Genomic DNA, 24,731 nt, shown 5'->3' with positions numbered 1-24,731 from the left:
TGTATCTATGTGAAGTACGTCAGCTGGGTATTTATCAGCTTGGTATTCCCCCTAATTATTGCAATAAATATAAACATATGCAACAAAAGTGCTATTGGTAAAAAGGAAATGAAAGGCATGTTTTTATGATGCCGTGGGCTCAGTGGTTCACTTACAAAACAGTATATGACGTTTGGAGGCAAACCATTCAATTGTTAAAATGTAAAGACACCCTATACAGTCTGTGACCACCAATGAGAACTTCTACTTTTTCAAGTATATGAAAAGCTTATTCCTTATCTAAGCTAAAATAAGAGGGGCTTCCAGTGAAACAGCTATAAATCACAGAAAACAGGATAACCTTGAGCTTTTTATTTTAAAGCATCATGAAGTATTAATATAATGAAATCTGTCTTGTAATTATACCTGCAAGGTATAGGACCTAGATGCAGTTTTCACTAGATTATTTCTCACTACCCCATTTATTTATATCCTTTTGCAGTTTCCACCTTTGGGATGTCCCAGAACAGTCCTCCATTCTGAGGAATTTAAGACCTCCTCTTCACAGGTTTGGGCAGGAATAATTAAGCCTGCTACTGGGGCACAAAAAGTGTCAAGAGAACTTGACCTCGTTGACCTCAGCCCACCAGTACAATCTTTGGCCATATATGGGGCAACTCAATAACCTGAAAGATAAGACAACCTATTCAACTTAACATGAAACTCCAAATGAAATGCTTTGAGTCTAATGCTGCTTGAACTTTGTCATTCTGGTGAAGGTCTGAAACAGAAATACTAATCTGACAGTCTTGTAAGGACTTTATCTTCCAATGCAGAAAAGGATCAGCTTGTGAAAACCAAGTGAAAAAAAATAGTGAAAAATTATACAGAACTCCAGCAAAAGATTTAAATGCTTGAGACCTTTCCCCTCCGTTGGGTAGTTCCACTGAGCTGTGTGCTCCTCCAGACACATGGACCCCTGCAATCCACAGTGCCCCAAGAGTTGAACTTATGGAAAATAGAAGGCTGTCATTCTGAAAACCTCTTCTAATTCCAGAATAGTTACTTATGCATTGCCAAAAGCTTCCTCTTTTCCACAATCTCAACCTGGAAATCCTTCTAATAAAACTACTAAAACTGCTACCTCAAGATGAGGTTTTTAGAGGATTCAAGGGAAGTGGAACAGAAATAATGATTTATTTCCTGTATCTCATCTCACTCTAAGCAGTTTGTGGATATGCAGATCAAAAAACAAATAAAAAGATCCTACAGACAGGTGTTTTCATTAAGAGGGCAATATAACGCAAAAGAAGGGGGGTGGAAAAACCCCCCCAGAGAAAACATCTGAAATGAAGAAAGAAAGTATCAGAATTCAGAATTGGGATTTACAAAGGCTGAAAAATGTTTGAGATGGTTAAGTTGAAAGATCAAAGCTATCAAGCAGCCTGGGAAAGAAACAGGAAACAAAATAGATTAGAAAAAACAAACCCAAACCAAACCATTTATAATATATTGTGGTGGTTGTTTTTTTTTTTTTTTCTAAACTTCATTCTTTCTAATACATTACCTGCTTAGCAGATGAAAACTGCCAGGTCTATTGGGAACTGCTTTTATAATCTGCCTTTTGCAGATACCAGTCAACCTCTCCCCAGCTGACAAACTTTAGGAAGTTACATAGAGCATATAACTCCCAGGGCCACCCACACTTAAACATCACAGTCATTTCCAAACATTGCTCAGAATCTTAGGCTCCTTCCGGAATAGCTCAGAACTTTTCTCATTTCATTGGTGAGAAAAGGGAAGCAACAGGAAATAAAAAAGTAAATCCAAGGTTAAGGCATGGCCACAAGCTCTAATCTTAATTGCCCACTACAGGAATATGCTTTTTCCCTTTCCTTTGTGCAAGCAATTCCAAATCCTCAAATTTGCCTTTTAATTTGATACTAGTTATTTTGTTTAAGCCATTTAAACCACATGGTCAAATAGGATGCAAATTTTTAAAGCATGAATTCCCATAAACATTTTATCACTTAAACTTCTTCAAAATGCACATACAGCTAATACCATTTATTCTGAAGACTACAGCACTGTGAGAGAAAAATACCTGATTTCACAGGCAATGTATGAATTGATGAATATTTCAAATTCTCTTCTGTATACCCATCTATCCCTCTCTATAATTCTAAATAGATCTCCATCTCCCAAGGAGATAAATAAAGGATACAAATACAAGGGATATAAATCCCAAATCCAATGTCAATCATTCTGTTGGCAAGTGTAGGAGGTTATTGAAATACAAATAAAACATTTCAATTGATGCGGCTTCTTTTATGAAAGGCAACACAGAGAATCCTGCTCATTGCACTGTCTTAGAATTCACATTTATGTAATGCTAGCAAAACAAGTAGGCTTTGAAAAGAGCAGCAAAAAAGAAATGCTTTAAAGGACTAAAGAGTAGTATCTTGGGGCATTAATTTATCTTTATCAGAAAGTGCTAATTACTGTTTCTGACAGTCAAGTTTTTTTCTGCTGTGTCTTCATACAAATCTATATATTTATCTATGTATATATAACTACAAATATGTACAGTTATTTGCTTAATTATTTGACATGATCAAGAAAGCAAGCTTTAGTCAACATTTATCAATGCTTTTCAGACAAAGCATTATTCCACTAAGGAAAGCCACAGTTCTCAAAAAACATAGAAATAACTTTACGTAAATCCTCATGAGAAGAAATAGAGGAAATCAAATCAATGCAAACTCTGTGATTCAGTTTGAAAAGAACTAAATCTTCTGTAAAGCATCTCATTACTGCAAAATGTAAAAAACAAACTCCGATGAATTGAGGACTTAAAAAAATCTTTCAAGCTTTATTCACTAGGTGGCACTAAAACAAAAAAAGTTGAACTGGTCTTACAAATACCACAGAATGTGAAATTTTACATTTCTGATGGAGAACATTGGTGCTTTCTGTGAGTAGCATAAAATTCTCATTTCAATTAAACCAATAAAATATATTCATGTTCCAAATGATTGAAAAAACACAAATATTAAAATCTAAACTTCCTCCTTAAAGGAGAATTTCCACATCTTGAACAAAAAAGGTCCCAGCTCTAGGAGGATGAAAATTATGGAAAAACTGTAAAATTGCCTACTTTCTAAATGTCCTTCTGTGCCTCCAATATCTGTAGAAGTGATAACAAATATACCAAATATGTAGGACCAGGTCTTTGTAAAATTGCAGATTTTCCCAACCATCCTTACCTACTGTCTCCCTCTTCTCTCAGTTAGTTTACTGATATCTATTGATTCAACATATCATATTAAATCAGAATCTTCTGAAACTGCATTTCTAAGTTAAAAAATCAAAAACCTAGAAAATAACTCCCTTTCCGAAATTTCTGACATGACATGAGAACCTGACTTAAGCTGTATGTAAGTTGTGAATTTTTAAACATTCATAAATATTTATCCTTTATAGAAAATCATATAAACTTGAACCAGGCAGTAATTTCTATACTTAAACTTGTTATAGAGATAAAACTTACACATTTAAAATACCAAGACCCTAAAAGCTTAATAAATCAATGACACCATTACAGGAAAACTGAAAATTGAGGAAAATATAGTGAGTTTGCTGAAGACTTGCTCAGATACTACTGCTGCTGACTTTCAGTCTGCTGAGGTTTGTTGCTATGCTACTTCTACCTTGTGGCTAAATCAGCTTGGTGACCCAGTTGTATCTATACATATTAAATGAGCAATAGTGAAATAGATCTGATTTCACCAGGCTTTCATTTTGTAGGTAATCCGGCTTTGTCATTTTCTTTTCCTTTTTTTTTTTTCCTGCTGCTTTAGGCTTGGTAATAGGATTTCAGGGTTAATCCCAAGAATAACTGAATCTTGAATAAGGCCAGTTAGAATCAGTATTTGAGCAGTGAGAAGACATTATAAATATTTATCAGAACCCATTTAGAGAATAGTATGAAGGCAATTTGCAGTGTTTTATTCCCATGTAAATTCTAAGTACACAGAAAATCTGAGTCAGTTCAAGCAATAAAGGTTGGTAATTTGACATGCCAGAAAATAATATATGATATCAAAATTTACCATTCATATCTTCCTATAGAATAACTTCTTTCTCCTATTCTATGACTTATGTACAGAGAGTCTGCAGTACAATCCTACATATACACTGTAGAGAAAATATAAGAAACTTATTCTAGGACCTGCATTTCTTAAATTGTATTGCAAGTATCAATGAAACAAAATTAGGATTATATGCCAATTTGCACTATTGGCATTTCTTGAAATTTAAAATGTATCACATTTCACTGTGAAACATACATATGTCTATTATAGACCAGAGTTAACAGAATTCAACAACAATAAAGCAGTTAGATCACTAAATAGCTGGTGAGGAAATATTGCAGAATAATAAAAGACAAATATTAGGAAAAAGACCAAATAATAGGCCGAAGTCTGCTCTCAGTTAGCTTTGTTAACCTTTATAACCAATATTATCAACTGCACACAGATCAATGAAAAGCTGCCACTAAGTACCACAGGATTAAAGTTCAGATCAGAAAATATGATGCTGCACTGCCAATCTCAGTTACAACCAGAACATCTGCATAGGCTGAAAGGTGAATTTTCTTAGCAAGGTGAAATTTATGGTCTTTTTATGCTGCTGAGGCTAAGTTAGCATGTATTATTTACTTAAAATCGTGTTTCTGACTTCTACTAAAAAATTCAGTACTGTAAACTTCAGCATCTCCCAGGGAAATCTGCCTGATGTTAACTGCAGCACAGCTGTAGTGCTGCAGCCCTGCAGCCTGCCCTGCATGGCACTGCTCCCCAGAAGCACTGGGGAAGAAAGATGTGACAGGAAGATACTTCCAAGAAAATTGTTTTGTAGACACTTTTTTGTTATCACTTGACAGGGAAAATCTTCATTCAGTCAAATTCAAGTTGTTTAAAACATGAAGCATCCTTGCCAAAAAAGATGAATCATAGAATATATCAAGTTGGAAGGGATCCATAAGGATCATCAAGTCTAACTCCCTGCTCCATGCAAAAACTACCCAAAACCCCCATGACTAAGAGCATTGTCTAGACATTCCTTGAACTCTCACAGGCTTGGAGTAATGATCAGTTCCCAGGGGAGCCTGTTCCAGTGCCACACCACCCTCTCAATGAAGAGCTTTCCTAATGTCCACACTGAACTTCCCTGAAATTCCTCACGTCTCCCCACTGCTCATCAAAGATAAAGTTTTAACTGTTACCTATAAATTCTCTAAATATGTGAGGTTGCTACTCAGGGTATCAAAATCAAGACAAAGTTTTAGTTGGTGCAAGAAGTTGCAAGACGGACATACATTTCAGCATCAGCTCACATGGCAGAGGGACAGCAGGGGGCTACAGTATCACCTCTGTGTTCTCACATCTTGACTTCAATGTCCCTGTCCCCCTTTTAGGGCAGACCACTGTGCCTGGCTGGGCAGGTGCCTGGAGTTCCAGAGCAGTGAGGAGGTTGCAGCAGCGCAGTGCTGACATGGGAGATGCTTCTGCTAAGGCAGGGAAGTGAGAGACAAGAGGGAAAAGTGTGAGTCTTGAAAGTGTGAGACTTGAGAAGTCGATGACTATTCCATTCATGCTTTGCCTAAGTTAGGAGGTCCTTTAGATTCACTCCGAACTATGACACTGACACACATAATTATTACCTAACAATAGACATCTTTTATAGAAAGTATATTTTTAAAAGGGGGATCACATAAAAAATAGCCTCTGCCTTGTCTCAAAATTTATGGACAGCCTTCTTGCACTAACATGGTGAGTCATCTTTCTCCAGAAGAATTATCAAAGCCAGCCCAGCCCAGCCTCTTCTGGGCTGGTAAAAAACAATGGTTTATTGTTCAAGAAACCATTCTTCCACCACAAATTTTTAATTATATCGTCACAACGCTGCCTAATAAAAGTCTCTTAGTTGGAAAGCTGATGCAGCAATTCATTCGTGGTCCAGCATCTGACATGCCATAAAACATCCCAAGATCAATGATATGTCTGACAAAGTGGGGACCTCTTAAGTAAGATTTGTGCTTTGCTGAAAATTAAGATATTGGAAAGAAAAAATAGATTCATTAAGCAGTGGAACCATGAGGTAGAGCTATCAAATCATTTTATATACCACTACACTATGCATTTCAAATATAACTTTTTATAGACTACTTTTTAATAAACTACTCTTTTTAAATACTACTAATATACTAGAAAGCTCAGATTTATTTTGGAAATCAGAGACACCCATGCCATGTGTTGCTAGAAGTCTGACTCCCTGACATTTGACAGTTGCAAGAGGAGACAATAAAAATGTGTATTGATGCCCAAAGCAATCCCTCAAAGTGGGAATGGAGGTGACTTTTCTAGTCATCTGGAGATGTCAGTTATATTGTACAGTAATAAATGTACAGTTTCCAGCAACATTCCTGCTCCTGGCATCCTGATGAAGAATTTGAGCTTCTAATTTCCATTCCCTTTGGCTCTTCATGCACTCAAGCACTCTATTCCCCAGAATTAATGCTTTGTGACAGATCTAAAATGAAACAGATTTTGTTTTAAGATTTGCCCTATTCCTTCTCCAAATCTTTCTATGTCTTTTTTCTATCTTAGATACATTTTGAACATTTTCCTTCTACAGAAAGTTAAATTTACAGTTGATAACTGTAAAGTGCATTTCAGGTTTGCACAGTACTTAGTACGGAATATTTAAGGGAAGAACCCTTAAATAAGAGTAAGGAGAGGAATGGGTTTGGTTGGTTTGGAGATAAAAGGTTGTGTAAGATAGAAGTGCTGGTCCTAGAGGTCTCTAATAGTGAAACTGGTATGTGTGCTTGCATGACTGCTCTGCATTTGTTTGTGTTATCTGTGTGGATGGCCTGATTTATGTATAAATATATATATATATGTGTGTGTGTGTGTGTTATGTATGTATGTGTATTTACACGTGCTCCATGTATATTGTGCCAATTGGGAAGACATTTGGTAGGCTCCACGGCACAGAGCTGCAGCAGCCTCAGCTCTCTTGAGGTGTTGAATCTAGCACGATATGATTTCCCCTAGAAGGTAAAATAATATATGTATAAACAAATAAATTCCAGAGTTCAGATGGCTTGGTTATTAATTTATAACTCTAAAAGAAAAATAACTTAAGCTTCTAAAAGTTTGTCAAGTTTATTTGTAGCTGTGTAAGGCTCAGTTTAAATGAGAAATTAAGAAAAAATTGTTGAAACATGTCCTTTCTTCCTAAATCCTGTAGAAATATATCAGGTATGGCGAGATGGTCTTTGAATAAAAACGTGATTATCTTCTGTGTGGGATCTGTCTGGCTGTACTGTTACAAAGGCTCAGTTGCTTGTGCACAGTTCTGAGGCGAACATGGCAACTTGGCCTCTGGAGATGGCCCTGACCCAAGCTATAATTCTCACAGAGCAAAGAATTGACCCTGCACTAACATCAACATAATTTTTATGTTGTATTCCTTTTTACACACTGAGATAGTATTTTAAGCCAGATATTCCAGAAGAAACGTAAGCAAGTACCACAGGGAGTATTATCACTGGGACAGATAAGCAACACTTCATTTTCACCTCTCTGTCATAGACAATTCTGTATATGTCTGCTTTATGTAAGTATTTGCTGTTTGGTCCTAGTGTACAGAAAATATTGCAGGGCTGGTGGAAATGAAGTTAATAAGAACTTTTTACTTACACTAAAGATAAGAGAAAGCTTAACTACCTAACACGTCTTTTGCTAGACAGACATGGGAAAACTGTTAAGTATACAGAGAAAAGACAACAGTAATTGGTATGTATTCCCTGTTCACAAAGATGAAATCTTTGCAATATTTTGAATATTTGTATCACACAAGAGTGATGAAGTACTTTCCAGTCCATTAATAACTAAGGTGGATGATGAACAACTATTTGGGACAAACATTTAAGTCTGCAGGATGAAACAAAAAGAAAAAAAAAAGCAACCCACCAGCAAACCAAAATCTTTACATATTTTTGATTTAAGGCTAAAAGGGGCAATAAGACACTCCAATCTGACCCCTTGCATACTGTCTCACCACCCACATATCACTGGTTGTTAAAATTCCTTTGGTTACTTCTGCAATAAATCATAACAATTACATTCAGTGGTAGATGTTTGCTTAAAGTGCATCTTCCAGAAAGGCATTAAATATGGATATGAAGACAACAAGAATTTTTCCTTGCAATTTTTAGAGGCATATTAAATAGTAATACACCATTCAAATCTATTTGGCTTCAACTGGTGCTTCTTGCAGTGTTTTTTACCTGACAGGTTTGAGAATCTATGGATACAAGAGTTTCCCCAGCAACAGCATTTCTCATCTGTGATGACATCAGTAATTAGACCAATTATTTTTGTGCCCCAGAACAACCAAAAAAAGGTTGAATTCTCTGAGTTTGTGAGTATGCTTCTCAGATGATGCACTCAGATGTGTGAGAAGATGCTTTCTAGACCCAAGCAATCACCTGTAAAACACTTTCAGTCCTCAGAGAAGACACCTACAATATTGTTTGTAAAATCTGAGCCAATCCTTTTTGTGCTAAATTAGTGACATGTTCCACATTTATGTAACAGTATTCAGACACAAGAAAGGAGTCATATAGTCAAAATCTGAGTTCAATTTCTTAAATTTGCTTTCCAGAAGGGAAAGTGAACCATCAATCCATACACTATTCAGATGAAGGGTCATCTCTAGCCATGTCACTGAAGCTGTACAATCATTTCTAGCTCATGATGTCAGATGAAGATTGCAAGAAGCTTGAGTCCTAGTGGTCCTTCACTTTTTTTTCTTGACAAAAAACTGTGTGATTTGCTTTCCTGAGGATCAGGATCCCACTGAAGTCAATTTCATTTCTTAAAGGTCAGCCAATATATTATCCTCCCTACACTAATCTTCCTCTCAACTCCAGCCCCACCTGAAAGACTTTAACACATCTTTACTGATTGCTTTCTTGACTTTCTTTTTGAAGGGAAGATAAAATAAAACTTAATTCTGCAGACAGATAAACATTCCATGACAGTTTTTATACTGCTGTAACTCATGATGCTAAAAAGAAAATTCTAACTTCTTAATAATTCCTTGGTTTCCATAATTTCCAAACTGTCTCCGTTGTTATTTGCAGAATACTCATCTTCATTACATTTGCTAAACGTGTCCTCCAGATATATTTCCCCTACATATATTTCCATAGATACATAGCCTTGTTCTACCTGTAATTATTAGTAATGCAGAAATTGAACACTAGATTGTGATCATAACTTCTCTGAACTTTGTTTAACCCTGCACCTACAGTGCTTATTAAATATACCTGTATGAAAAAAACCACATTCAATTCACTTGCTCCTTGAATATGGAGGATGCAAGCTAATGACCCACCATTAAGGAATGGCTAATGATTTTCCATTAAGAAACATTGCTACGAAGATATGTTTCTCTGCAGTTATCATTGTTCCCCCTTTTCTTGAAAATGAACCATTCAATTTAAGAGAAACTGCAAGGTCAGTTAGATAGATTGCTGTTAAGAGAATCAGGAAGCCCAGCACTCAGCCCTAAACTTGTCCTTCTATCACTTTTCATTGACTATGAAAAAAACCCAAGCCATGCCCCCTGCCAAAAAAAGGAATTACATGTATTTGTTTACTGCCTCACACAGCTGTGATGATGAGGAGCCTGTTCACTTAATTGAAGCTACCTGAATGCTTCAGGATTAAATCACTAAGAGAGGTGCTTATGCAGACATACTTATTGTAGAGGGAACCCGACTCTTTATCTAGTTTTTTATTTGTCAAATAAGGAAAAATATGGCAGGCATCTTCATATTTTCTCCTTAGTATTGTCCATTCAGGAAAATGGGAAAGTAAAAAACAAAGAACTTTGGCAAACCTGTTCATACAGGAGTCCTTTTCATTTCCTCTAGATCCACCAACAGAAATACTTCAGTACCACTGATACCATGATCATGTTTAATTTCTCCCTCAAGAAGTGATGCTGTTTGGAAATACGAAGCACCACTGAACTTCTCTGGGTCAAAACTCAAAACCACAAAATTAAAAAAACCCGTCATACTATTTGAGTATGTGATTTAATTTCAGGTCCACTAAAAATATTACATGGAAATAATAAAGGAAACAAAGTTTCAGCTATTTTAAAATAAAATTTGACAAGTTTTTGGTAACTGAAGTACACTCATACAAAGCTAAAATTTCTAGCAAAGATAATATAAGCATGACAAGCTACCTGGCTGTAAAATCTAGCATCCTCTTCTCTCCACTAGGACTTCAGGCTAAAGTTTCCACCCATGGCACGTTAGTTAATTTAAATTAGCTTAAGGAAGTAGTTCCCAGAAGGAAGGAACATCTCCACAGATTTAAGATAATATAGGTCCAATATGAACTGCAGAATACAGGATGGATGTAGCAGAAAGGGAAAGAAGCCCTTTGATATATTGAAAAGATTTTACAAGACTTTCTTTTCCCTCTGTTAGAATATTTAAATATTTTAATTAGGAAGGCATAAAGATTTTACCAGTTTAGGAGTAACAGAGACAAAGTAAACAGGTTTGCAACCACTGAGCTGTAGAATCACATGAAAAACTGCTACTAAATATCAATGGGAAATGAGGTATCATCCACAGATTTTTTCTTTATCCCCAACAATAATTTCATAGGCTGGGTGCATAGCTTTTTCTTTGAAATCAATTCATGCAGAATTTACCTTCCCTCTGAGTTTATTCAATGTGCAGAACTACATAAAAGCAGGAGATGAGCTGTCAATTTTCCCAGAATATTATTCTGTTCTATCTTGTATGCTCATGACATTTAATTTCCAGTTCCTGAACAGTAAATACTAGTTTGGATTTTTAAAAAGGCTAAGTGAATTTAAGAAGTGCAACAGCTTCTGACCTTTAACACATCTGTTGCCATAAGGGAGGCCTCTCCTTTGTGTGGTTTTCTGCACCTCTGCAGATTTGAAATACATTTCTCCTGCACACTACCCACAATCAGAAATAAATTACACTCTTGTGTCAACATCTGAAACCAAGTCACTAAATCATGACGTGCTGGGATGGAATTGCTGCCCCTATAATCTACCGCTCGTTGCTATCAAAGCCTATAACCGGATTAGTGGGAAAACAGCTGTATTACTCATACATTTAAGCTCTTTTAAACAGCAGGTTTTCTGCCTGCAACAAAGCACAGCACTTCAGATAAGGAACATGCAAATCCCAAAGGAAACCATGATATATTAACCCCTGGCTATCATTTCATGACTTAACAGTTCATTCAACCTTTTTTTCCCTGGAAATAAATGCAGGAACTATGATTATTCAGTTGAACTAATCATATACAAGGCACAGTTTGTTAAATCATCCTGTCACTTTTAAGAAGTGATTGACATAAGCTTAAATCCATGTCTTTCAGTTGTGCACATGAATCATCGTACATATGGGTTTTGTGGGACAACATCTTGGCAGAGGTTAGCCGTGAAGCAGCTCTCTAGTAAACTCACTAAAGACTCTAAGGTTATTAAAAATAACAAGCCATAAAACAACTGCCATATTTTAGGCCAAAAGATCCATGAGGGAAAGAAAAATTGTAGATAACTTCCAGTTAGTGTTCACATACCCAAATGCTAATGTGTTATCTGAACATTTTCACCTAGCTTTTTCGACTTTTTGGTTAGCCAGTCATGTCTAATACTGAGCTGCTTCAGGGGAAAATGTTCTTAAGCAAAAAAATGCAACATATTGAATAAATTTAAAAAAAATATTGAACAAATCTACACTTTTTTCACCTTGAACAAAATGTTTCAGTTGATATTTTGGGTGCTAAGTTTACTAAGAATGCACTGGAGTTGGACATGAGATATGCCTTCTCCATTACGGAATATTTTGTGAATCATGATAGAATCATAGATCCATTTATGTTGAAAAAAGACTTTAAAGATTATCTAAATGTTAAACTAATCCTGTCAAATCTTTAAAAACCAAAAGACATATTTAAAAAAAAAATCTTTAAAAAATGACCAAACTTCTGTGTTCACTTCTCTCACTTGTAGAATGCCTTTTAGTAGTACAACCATTTTTTTCCTATCTATAGCATATGATTTCCTGTCTGTTAGAGGAATAAACTATAGACATGTCATAACACAATGCCCATCACAATTCCATTCATAAATCATCTGAATACATGAACACGTAGGTTACACAAAAGTAACTGCAATACTGAAAGAATCTAATAAAGACTTTTAAATTATAAGTGCACAACACACCAAATAACATTTTATGAAAGATTTAGAGATTTTCATCTGATGATGAAAACAGCTCAACCAAAATGTCCTCTTGGGTTCTTCAGTCAAATTTCTGATGTGAGTCTCTAAAATTCATTCATTCAAAAAAAAAGGCTCTTATATATTGTAAGTAAAAAACCCGTGGTAAAATGTACTGTAGAAAATATTTGAGGATTTCTGTTCCTTTTTTGACGCAAATCCCAAACTTGAGGCCTCACAAGAATAACAGGGAACCTTAGCTAATAAAACACCCAGAGTTTAAGTAAGGTTTAGCATTAAGATACACTGTTTCTGATCACCTTGGAGCAAAGGTAACAAAGCTTGAAAAGCTGTGCAAATCAAGAGGTAGTAGGGGTTCAGATTTTCCAGCGGTGAAACCTGGCAAAGTTCCACTGAACATACTAATCAATTTCCATCAGTTTATGATTACAAGCTTTTATTTTTTTTTTTTTTTTTTTTTTTTTTTTTTTTAATAGTAATAATAAAAAACATTAGGGCTTTTTTTCACTTCAATTTAGATGAAGGAAAATGGCCTAAGGAAACACCACAGAGAGAAAGATCTTGTTTGCTCCTTGCAGAAAGTTCTAGTTAGATTGTCAGCAAACCATGAAGCAATAATTGGTTTTAAAAAAGACTTCTTTTAGTTCTATTTCAAGTCTTTCTCCCTCAGGCTGGCTACAACATGACTCTACAAGTTGAAAATTATCTCCAGAATCACTTCAGTTACTCATCATTGAGGCTGTCTCTTGTTATTAAGAATATGTCAAGGTTCTCAAATCCTTAGAATCAAAACTCTACAGTTGAACAGCTTAATAAAAAAAATTTTAAAAGCCTTGCCCAAGACTAGAACATGACATCCAAGGTAGCCACCTGAAAATGGAAAGTTGCCCATACTTTCTTCAAGGATTTTCCCTTCTATTTTATTATTTATTATGAGAAAAATTGCTTTCCCAGCCATCAAGCTGCTAACTGTAGAACTTCTCAGCTACATTTCTTGGGCGGGTCAGATATATGGGTGTACATCTTCTTTATGCATCAAACAATGAGCAATCCAAATATCTGCTGTGTAGAAAACCTGGGAACCAGCAATTATTTCAAGAGAATTTGCATATATCAATCTAATGGAAGATGTTTCATACAGACCACAGTATTATATTGGAAAGGAGAATTTGGCCATGCAGATGTTTATTTAAATTACTTTTGCCCTTAACCCAAATGTATATATAATAAAAAATCTAGGACATTCAATTTATTTTATAACAACAACAAAAAAAGCTATGTGTGGTCTTTTGCAATATATTTTAAGTCTCTTTGCAGATTAACATTCAAGTATGCCACACCTGGTATTAAAAATAGTTTGCTTTTGGCTTTGCTGACAATGCAAATTTTGTGGAAAGAGCAGATACTCACTGAAACTACATTCACAAAGTCATCGTCAGACAAGGTCTCCAACATCTCAATGACTGACGTGCGGATCAGCTTCAATGTTAATCCACTGACACTCCCACTCCTAAAAAAATTCCACAATAGAAAAGTTGAATTTAGCAAATGTTATGTAAAACGTAGAAACAAATCTCACCCACCAGAACTTTTACCAAATTTCACACTAAAATTTTCATTTTATCTAATGAGTTCTCCAAGTCATTAGTGTTATTAAACTATTTATAATTATGAAAGTAAGCCCAAAACTGTCAAAGTCCCAGTCCTGTGCCTTAGATGAGGTCATAATGCTACATCCTTTACTCATTTTCTTTTCAAGATATCTGAGTTTACCACCTTCAACCAATGCATTGTCTAAACATTTTATACTCCTACACACAGATTTACAGCTCTGGGTTTCCAAAGACGCAAATGACAGCTTGTTTGATTCAAGGCAAAACCTAAGCTGAAGTGAAGAAATAACAAATGTTGATAAAACTCACTGCTGATATGAAAGCACTTCACCACATGTAAAAGCATTAGATGCAAATTCTACGCCTGAGAAGCTTTTCAGCATGAAGCAATCTGACACATCAAGTTCAATGCTCCCTTCAGTCCCTCAACATTGCCTACATCACAGAAGCCTTGCTGAGGCAGAGAGCTTTTATTAATTTCTTTGCTCACTTTCTAGCAATATCTTATACTAACCAAACTTGGCAATTTTGAATTCTGTATCATAAAACACACAAGTCCTCATACATCCTTAACTTTCAGACTCATGAAATCATTATTACATTTGTTGTAATGCTTCTAGCCATTTGTTTTTAGGTTTGTGCTTTACAACAAATCTTGGCATGCACATGAGAAATATTCACTTGATTGCTGAAGTAATTACTAAGTTGAAAACAGAAAAATAATAAAGTGATTAGAAAAACATTTCCTTGCCTCCAGTTTAAATAACTTTCAGGTTTGGTTTGAGCTTTTTGGAACTATTTTCTATTATGTATTTATTGTGCTCATTTCAAGATTTTTGAACCTTGCATACCAGGACCTCTTCTCTCTCTATTTTTCAGCATACAGAGATTTGTTCAATATATCAAAGTACTTTTATCCCTCTAATGTCAATATTCAGACATTAAACACTTACGCATCAACTAAAATAAGCATGTCTTTGGGAGATGCAGCTCCTTGGATGTACCTGAAATAAATAAATTGTATGAATGACACAAATTTGAATACACATTTTTGTGTGTGTGATGGAAGACACTCTGTGATCTCTAAACTCAAACTAACTGAATCAACAAAATCCTCTTGTTGCAGCTAACAACCCAGGTGTTTTTATCTCCTCTCTTGCTGTGTCTTCTAAGTAAATCTAAGTCTAAACCACATTAGTCTGCAGGTAAGATATACTGATCAAAATTCATTGTTTTCACATAACTGAAAAACAGGAATGCTATTTCAGAGCTAAAGATCTTGATGACAGATGAATTGTTACTCAGCCCAGCTTAGGCAAAAATACTTCATTCTTTTGGGAAAAATATATCCAACTATATACAAGTATCAATATGCTTTATGTCTTCAGAGGCTTACATTAAAAAAATCATGAGAAGTAATCCCACTGCTCTCCCATCTTTTACCCATCTAGCAATTTCATTGCCAGTCTAAACCACTGAGACATATTTTTAAACACTTGCAAAAGTCTGGAAGAATGGTTCAGTCTAATACACTGGATTATATTTGATTTTGGCACAAAATCAGAGTTTTCAATTGTCTTACACCTATTTGATGGTTATCCTCCTATGAAAAGTCCATGTAATACAATAATAAAACACCTATAAACTGCATAACACAGAGTATAATTTGAAAATTGTTTATTCAGAAAAATGAACTAGTTTTAAAAAGAAAAAAGCAATATCGAAAAGTAAGTACTATTAAAAACAAGCAGAAAAAAAGATTTTTACAGTAATATCTATAAAGTAAGTGATTATATATATACCAAACCTTTAAAAAGAAAGCTTACCATGGCCTTCTGCGTACATCATACAGGTCTATTTTGTTAGGAGTTCGACTTTTATCTACCCATGGGGAAGCTAAAAAGAAAAAAAAAAAATGTATGGAACAATATAAAACTTTATCTCAAGTATTTTACTTAAAACAATATAATGAATCAGTACAACAGACTTAGCACTATATAAATATTAACATTTTGTATGGATAAAAAAAGTCTGTATTTGTGTAATATGTTGTTGAAATACCTAGACACCCTTATACATATTACCATATAATATAAGGCAATAAAACTACATGTATGTGTGTGTATATGTGTGTGGGGTGTGCCCAGCTCCTGCCCTGGAGGGACATCTGCTGAGGTAAGGAGGTTGCTCAATCTCCCAGCAGGACCCCCCTGGAAAGGCAACCACTTTTCAGTTATGGCGAGAAGACAGACCCAGAATCCTCAGGGAGACCCTGTGCAGATCCTTTGTAACCCATTGGCCTTTACCCTCTGACACCCACCCCCTGTATCCCTATAAAGCCAGCCCCCTGTCCCTGCGGGGGCAGAGAGATGCCCGTCCCTGGCTCCCCTTTGCCGGAGTATGGACTAATAAAGCTACTTTGTGTGGAACAGCCACACGGGCCTCTCGTCTCTCCCTGGTCTGGCCTGGAGGCTGCCCTGCAGAGCTGAGCTGGAATCACGAGCTGACAATCACTAAAGAGCTGACAGCCTCTGCACGGGCCCTCCTGCCAGCAGCTGAGGGAAGACACCGGGCCCCGGGAAGATGATTCCTTTTGGGACCATCTCTCCGGACCGGTCACCTCTTCCTGGGTCAGAGCTCCTGACCCCACACCAGCTGCCATATACACATATGTATGTATATACACATATATGTGTATATACATATATATGTGTACAGCGAAGTGTGTTGAAGAAACAAGTGCTGACTATAATTGACCACTGATTTCAATGGAACCAAAAATTCGACCCAAGTACTTCAGATTATGAAACAACTTTTTTAACAGCAACACATTTAATTAAAAAAAAAAAAAGTTAATTATTGCTATATATAGTAATGGTATCACAGTTATGAGATACCAATCTAAAAGTCAGTTATGAACCTAAAAAATTGTACACTGACTCAAGAGCTTTACCTAAAAATGCACATTATAAAAGTAACATGAAAATATCATATTCTCTAAAAAAAGAGATGTAAATATTTATGTCTCCTTAAAGAAAATGCTAAGAATGATAACCTTTTGCAAGTGTTTGATTTAGGCTTTACCAATATTTTCAGCAAGGGGAGGAATTATTTCCTTACTGAAAAAATGGGTCTTTCAAAACCATGTGACAGCTTAACGAACACAAATAAAAATGTGAAAAGTTACAGGGAATGAGATAATGTTCTGCAATTTGTTCTCTCACTGTATGCCAAGAGCCTTGGGGAGCTATTTCCTGACATCAATCATTTTTCTGTCTAGGAAATAAAGAAAGATATAGGCAGCTCCAGGATTCTTCATGAAAAATCATACATCTAAGACAAAAGGGAAGAATTATATCTCCACCCATGAATATAAAAGAAGCCATCAGCTTTGAGTAGCTGCCTATTTTTGCATTTACAAAATGAACCCTTTTCTAAGTGACCAAACCATGAGCTGGCCTATCACTTACCAGAACCTTTAAGCTGAGTGTTACCCACATTTAGCAGTACACATTTAGCAGCCACAGAGAACACTGTGTACTGTTGCACAACAAGAGAACCTCAAAATCTGTGCCAGTATTGTCTATGATTTCAGACTAGACCACCTGACTGGTCCTTTGGAACCTGATAGTATAAGAGTATTGGAAATTTTCAGAAATGAGAGAATTTAATTTATTGAGACAGATATATGTCAAAATTCTAACTTAAGTATCATTACTTAGATATGTACAGGTTAAATCCAGCAGTATTTTATGAGCCTACAAGGTTAGCACATGTTCAGTGATGGATTTTTTTCTCTTTCCAGGCTATCCTTTCCATAGGAATTCCATCTGAAAATCCACCTTTCAGATACATTCCCTGAGACTTCCAAAATCCGCATGCAATGTGTTCATTTCAGTTTGTATTATGAGTGGTTGAGATAAAATTGCAACTATAAATCAAGATACTGACTAAGACTGCAATATCTTTGCCAAAACTTTCAGTCTTTCCAGTGACATCCAGTAAAAGGCTATGCCCTACCAAATATGTCCCTCTTAATTGACACGTATCTCAGACAATCTTCATAAACAGAGAATTATCTCAATTTATGATCTGGATTTATTTCAAAACAACAGAGAAAATTCAATTTACCCTGGTAATGTTACTTTAGTTCACATGAAAGGTAAATTCAACTCCTTAAGTGCAGTCTCTAAAGCAAAAGGATGGTGGTTCAAAGAGAATTTGAATGCAGGAGCTGAAGAAGGGTCCTTCTAACATCATCTTCATATACGACTGTGACAGCGAATGCTGACAGAGGTAATCATTTAAGACGGAATCAATGTTCTAAAGGCATACAGTATGACAGAACGGCCCTTTAACTAACATAAATTATCTACTGAAAACTATCATAGGAACATTTAGCTAGAATTCAGCTGATATCACAACCTTCACATCCTACCTTAAACTACAGTGTAATTTTTCTAAGTGCTAAACTAAAATTTACAGAAATATGGGTTAAGATTTCATTTTAGCTGTGTAACAGAAGAGCACAAGAATTAAGTCAGCTATGTTTTTTCTGCAAAATTTGAGAGCTACACATACATGTTAATGTAATACCACTCGACAGGTAAGCACATCACATCCTTCAGGCTAACACCAGTTCTCCAGACAGCAAGCACTTCAGAACTGGGCCCTTTAGACCAAACAGTGTGTGTAAAATATTTCAGAAACACATAAAGGCAAAATTTATACCAATCTAAACACCAAAAAGTAAAATTTGAAATGCCTGAAACTATCCCTAGTATTTCCAAAAGTACCAAATGTCTGTGTAACATTTGAGGGGTTTTTAACTGGAATACAAATCACAACAGCACATTTAAAACTTCCTTCTTTCCTTTGGTTTTATTTCCTAAATATGGAGAGGATGCTCAAAACTTCTAGTGGAGACAGTAAAATGAAGCCTGTGAAGACAATTTTTCCAAAACTGATCTACAGCAGAATTCTTTCAGTTAAAACTTGAGCTGCTAAGCCTTGAACTCAGTTCTACCATAGCTTTTCAGTAATAGCCTTGATTGCAATGAGGCCCAAACTGTCCCTTTTTGGCTACATCTATATTAGCAGGTTAAAAAGAACAATGGAAAGGAAGCCATTCACATGAACTAAGCAAAAACTATAAAAATGGTCCAATTACACACAAAATAAACTGAGCAGAAGCCACTCAGCACACTACTTACAGCCTATCTGATCCTTCTGGAGATTACTGTGAACGGTAACACAGCTTTTGTTTTGGGTAGATAGACACAGTGGTGAACACAACTACTAAATTCTACTTTTTGCTCATTAGCATGGCTCTTTCAGTACACACAGTCCTGGAATGACTGTCAGCAGCTTCAGGGAGATCTGGAGAAGGTCTTTAAAAACATTCTTTATTACCATGCTGTTAAACCACTATTTCCTGTGCCGCATGTCAATAAGTTTTGTTTTCCTACTTAATAAATTATTTTTTTTCCAGAAAAATATAACAAGCTTCTCCATGCTTAAGTTTCCATGACTGCACAATTTATCACTGGATATTAATGGTTGCTGGATCATACACTAATTAAGATATATAAAGTATAATGAGAAAACATGTTCTATTGATCTTTCTGATGGTTTCTACAACAATTTACATAATCTAGTAGAAAGCTTCTGCAAGGCTCTGCATACCATAAATAAGGACCCAGCCCTTAGTATCTAAAATTTCATTCACACCAAAGTGCTGAATTCCCTCTTCAACCTCAAGAATTAACGTGACTAAATTACTCATTCATCCTAGTCTCTATCTGGAATAACACTTTTAATTTTAGATGGCTTTGAATGGCCTGAAATCAATTCACTGGTTTTAGTAACATTCTGATTATTTATGGATATTATTGAAATTGTTATTAATAGGAAACTGAAATTCCCTTACAATATTTGATTTCCACTTATCAACTTTAATTTGTCCTGATTTATTATTTTATAAAACAATGGGTTTTTTTTTCCTTTTTTAAAGATGATAAATACTTTCCATGCAAAAATAAGTAAGTGTGCATTTATAATTATACAGGAAATAATTAGAAGGGACGGAGACCACTGAAAGAGATGTGTTGCTTTTCTGGTCCATATAAAGAAAACACTATAAAGCCATCCGGTGAAACTGGCTTACATCTTACTGACAAAAGCTATTATGTGGTCTAAGATAAAAGCAGAATTAAATAAACAAACAAAAAAATTAAACTTTTTCCTCAAAAACTTAAATTGATCAAGGATTTTGAGATTTACAGTTTTGTTTATATAACCTATTATTTTTTTGTCAGGTGTTTTGGAACCTGGCTCACCAATATCTTCAAGAAATCAACCTCACCACATTTCATTGTTGCATATGAGTATCTTTGAACTATGTCAACACGGCACAGTTCTCTGGTGCATACATTAGGCTTTAGTCATGTTCCCTTTTGATGATTTTCTTGTTTGGCATGTGGATAGATTTGATACTTTATAAATTATTCATTGGATTTGATATCGCTCACACTTCTGATTGCATTATTGAGATACAGGACTGGATATATTTCAAGCAAGAGTAAGCCATGCTTTTCTGTTATTTCTTTACATGTAGAGTGGAAATCCTCAGTTTTGTTGATTACAAGCAGAACCAATTCATGCACTATAGCGACTGTCACAAGGTAGAGCCTAAATGAAAATATTTGTTAGGAAGGGATTGGCTACAATCTCCCATTCTGAATTCATGAGATGATTCCAGAGGCATAGGTGAGTCATGAGGGAAACTCTTCTAAATGTTCTGCCCTGTTCTACTGGTTACATGTGCATGTGCAAGGAACAGAGAGGCAGAGATAAATTATTGACAGCTTTACATCCCTTTACATTATTAACACATTTGAGAAAAGAGACTAAAAGCTGATAACAAATGCCAATTATCAAATCCCTGACCTCATCATCTTATTTTGACTCAAACTCCAAATTCTATCTTGCTATCTCTCAAATTAACATTCATGTGGATATTCAAAACAATCAAAACCGCAGACTATTCAATTCCCCGAGACAGATTCAGTAAAGTCTTCCTTTGATGGAGCAAAGGTACAAGTTACAGCATGTACTTTACTGATAGTTTAATTTCATATTTCTTTTAATCTTTTAGTGAATGTATGTGAAGAAACCTGCATTCAGATATGTGATAGTCCAGACTATTTGAGAAATGTGATACTCCTCAATTTTCTACCCAGAAAGAAATCAGTTGAATTTCAGTGTAGCAGCAGCACCTTTGTAGAATTCCTTTGCTATTTTTCAGTAAAAGGTGAGACACGGTAACTAAATATAAGAAACAGCCATAACATTAAAAGCCCCTAACATTAATCACAATAAGTGTTTTCAACTGCTGTATTTAGTGTTCAGAATATTTGTATCATAATGATGCCTTAGATAACTGGTTAGTATCATCCTCCCAAGACAGAGATTGTTACTGACCAACTCTATGCTACCACACCACATGTTCAGTCAGGACTGAATGCAACCATTCCTTTATGATTTTCTTCTCCTAGAGACTGAAAATTGCCAAGACCTTAAAATGTGTTCAGGTAAAATCTATCTAACGTAGACAGGTCTGTGCTATGTCCTCTGTAGCTTTCATAGTACCATCACCATACAGAAAAGAGAGGATAATAATCTTGAAGTTTTTAAGAATGTGTTACCCAAGTGGTAATGGGTAATTACGTTATGGGCAATACTGCACTCAGTTTTATTACAAATCAGTTAAGCAAAGATTTGATATGGGAATAGTCCATACACAAACAAATCTATTGATTTTTGGTCCCAATGTACCAAAAACCCCAAAAGTGATTAGAATGTGCAATACATACTGCAGTTTGCAACTTAAAATTATCCTCTTTCTGTTATCTTATTTCAGAGGCAAACATTTCTATTTCTGCATGTATAAACTGAATTTCATCCTAAATGTGTTGCTTGCATTAATTTCACCTGGACTAGTGAACATGTCCCCAAAGAGGGCTGGAGTATCAGGGCTTGAGGAGAAGCAAGAAGCTGTTTTATTTGGTCTATTGTGGTTTTCCTTTTTCTCCTATAAAAGCAAATTCTGGAGATTTAAATCTGTTTCATAAAGACACAGAGATGGCATGGATTTCAGCATGAAGGCATGGTGACCTGCGGTATGCAATTTCATTAACTCACTAGAAATAGCACATTATCCTGTAACTGAGTGGATCTGCTTGTGTAACTGCAAAATTCAGCACATCACTTCTGAACAATGAACCACAACTAAACTTACTTTTTGTATCAGGAAATGAGGTTGTAGTGAGGTGGATGACAGTCTCTTCTCTCAAGTAACAAGTGACAGGATGAGAGGAAACAGCCTCAAGTTGTGCCAGGGGAGATTTAGATGGGATACTAGTAAAAAAATTCTTGCCAGAAAGGGTTGTGAAGCACTGAAACCGGCAGTCCAGTGAAGTGGTAGTCACCACCCCTGGAAGTTCAAAAAATGTGTGGATGTGGTATTTGAGGACATGGTTTAGTGGTGAACATGGTGGTGGTAGTGGGTTGATGTCTGCACTTGATCTTAAAGGTCTTTTCCACCAAAAATTTTATGATGAGTATGGTTAGATCCAAATCCCTTTCTTCCCTCCCAGATTTCAAAGAAAAAAAAAAAAACAACAAACAAAAAAACCCCAAAAACAACAAAGTGAACACTCAAAGACACTTATTTCTATGTAAAAGTGGAAGTATCCGACTCACACACACTAATTGCACTAATTGATAATTTATAAGCTGCATTACTAGGAAAGTGTTGTGATTTTACTTTGTTTGTCTACTTTAAAGGCTCCTTTAAATGTTCAGCTGTTAACAGGAACTAACAGCTATAAAATATAAAACCTTTTGCAAAAAGAAGAAAGTGAAGTTCTCAGTTTTTCAAGGCTTTTGATTCATTTTGTATGGATTTTTTAGCCTTTCCAGTCTCTTAGTATCTGCTTCAGTAATTACTTTCTCTGGAGAGTTCAATATCATGGCCACAACACTATTGCTTGCCATTAATTGTTAACACAAGAGCAGCTGTGCACAGCAAGTTCTTCATTTGGTGAGATACCGTTTTATTTTATTAGAAATTGATTTTTAAAGCTCTTCTATTATTAATTTGTCTAGGCAGGGAATGCTCTAGTAGCTAAGTGAAACTTGCTTCACTAACAACTGGAAACAAGTCAATCCAGATCCAGATAGTTCTGTTCTATCCATATTTTTAGTCCAAAAGTTTGAAGACTTTAAGGACAAGACTGTTTTTCTGGAAAGTCATCACTGAAGCGCTGCTTTCTTTATCTGTGAATTTTTCCATTCAATACCTCATAAACTCAAATTACATAGGAATATCCTAGTAAAATACTGTCATGAGAAATGCAAAGAGATTTTTCTCTAATTAATTAAAATTCCCATCATATTATATCTACTTATAATATAGATAAACAAAGGAAGAATATATAGAAGGCAAGATTACAGTAAAGACAGGGAAGAACACAAGTTCTTTTCGCTGTACTCTTCAGTACTGATATTGCAAACATTCAGAAAAGATTATCAGAGCTGCTGATATTTAAACTGAATTTAAGTATGAGTTAATGAATAAAAATGCACACTCAATACTAAAAGAATTGTTGCTATGCATACCCCGATTGAATACCTAACCTTCAGAGGATCACTGAAGAAGTAATTTTATCTCTCTATACCTGTTTCTTTTATCTGCAAAAGGAGGACAGTGATGTTTATATTAGTTTTTTAATCAGAAGTGTTTCATGGATGAAAACTTAGGTATGTTTTACATGCCCTGCAGCACATACATGCCATGCAGTATAGCACAAAATAATCCAGGTGTCACTGAGAACATAAAGTCTCCTGGAATAAAACTGGAGAACTTTTTAGTACTTAAGAAACACAACAGCATTCAGTGCTGTCCATTGGGAAAAGCTGCCAGCATGTGTTGTCCCTTCGGTCACACTGTGGGGCTGTCTAAAGGATTCCAATAAAGCTCTGCCTCATCCTGTTTAGTAATACAGATACATCCTAAAGCTGAGGGAGCAGATGAACTTAAGAAACACCTGTATATGTGATTAAGACATGGTCAGATACACTTAAAGTAAGAATTCTTCTCTAATACAAGTAGAGTCAAATGAAGATGACAAGTATGTGTGTCTAGGTTATGTGGTAAGAGAAGGGCTGTGGAGCTGCAGGTTGGACTCTGCTTTCTCCTCTGTGAAAAACCCCCCAACAAAAATATTCCACAAAGACAACAGAGAGAAGTCACAGATCTATGCAGAAGCTTGGGAGAGTGGAAGACACAGCTTTTGCCAGAAATATCATATTGTGAATGCAGGTTTTCAACTGAATTTCCTATAGGCCCTTGTTAAATTTCCAGATAGAATTGGGAAGATTTGGAACAGCTGGGGGACAGGATAGTATTTCTTTCTCAGTTTTATTTTTGTTATGAATTGCGTCAACTTTTTGGATCTTGACCAAGCGTGGCACATTCCCCCCTTCAGGACACTGCAGACCAAATACTGTCACACTGAGCCTAGGTTCAGCATTTCTTCAGAAAAGATGCTGAATCTACTCATGCACCATCATGCCACTGTTATGAATATATAAAAGTCATTTACTGAAATCTGAAACTATCAGTACTATCAGTCTTGACATCAGTATAAACCCTTTCTAGTATAACCCTTGGAAGAATTATTATTTAGTGTA

General features: G+C 35.6%; 1 protein-coding gene across 12 annotated transcripts in view; it reads right to left on the bottom strand.

Annotated features, from left to right (window-relative positions):
- Positions 1-24,731, bottom strand: part of CACNA2D1 (calcium voltage-gated channel auxiliary subunit alpha2delta 1) — a 364,954-nt gene that overhangs the window by 84,339 nt on the left and 255,884 nt on the right. For all 12 annotated transcript variants that reach the window (XM_017727845.1, XM_017727857.1, XM_017727868.1 and 9 more), the window contains exons 8-10: positions 15,803-15,872; positions 14,930-14,980; positions 13,774-13,873 (exon numbers count right to left, since the gene is read on the bottom strand). In XM_017727845.1, the coding sequence (XP_017583334.1) occupies positions 13,774-13,873; positions 14,930-14,980; positions 15,803-15,872 (221 nt within the window). The remainder of the gene's footprint in view (positions 1-13,773; positions 13,874-14,929; positions 14,981-15,802; positions 15,873-24,731) is intronic.

The sequence above is a fragment of the Corvus brachyrhynchos genome, unplaced genomic scaffold, assembly GCF_000691975.1.
Source record: "Corvus brachyrhynchos isolate BGI_N302 unplaced genomic scaffold, ASM69197v1 scaffold50, whole genome shotgun sequence".
Lineage (NCBI taxonomy): Eukaryota > Metazoa > Chordata > Aves > Passeriformes > Corvidae > Corvus > Corvus brachyrhynchos.
This window is presented reverse-complemented; position numbering and strand designations above follow the sequence as displayed.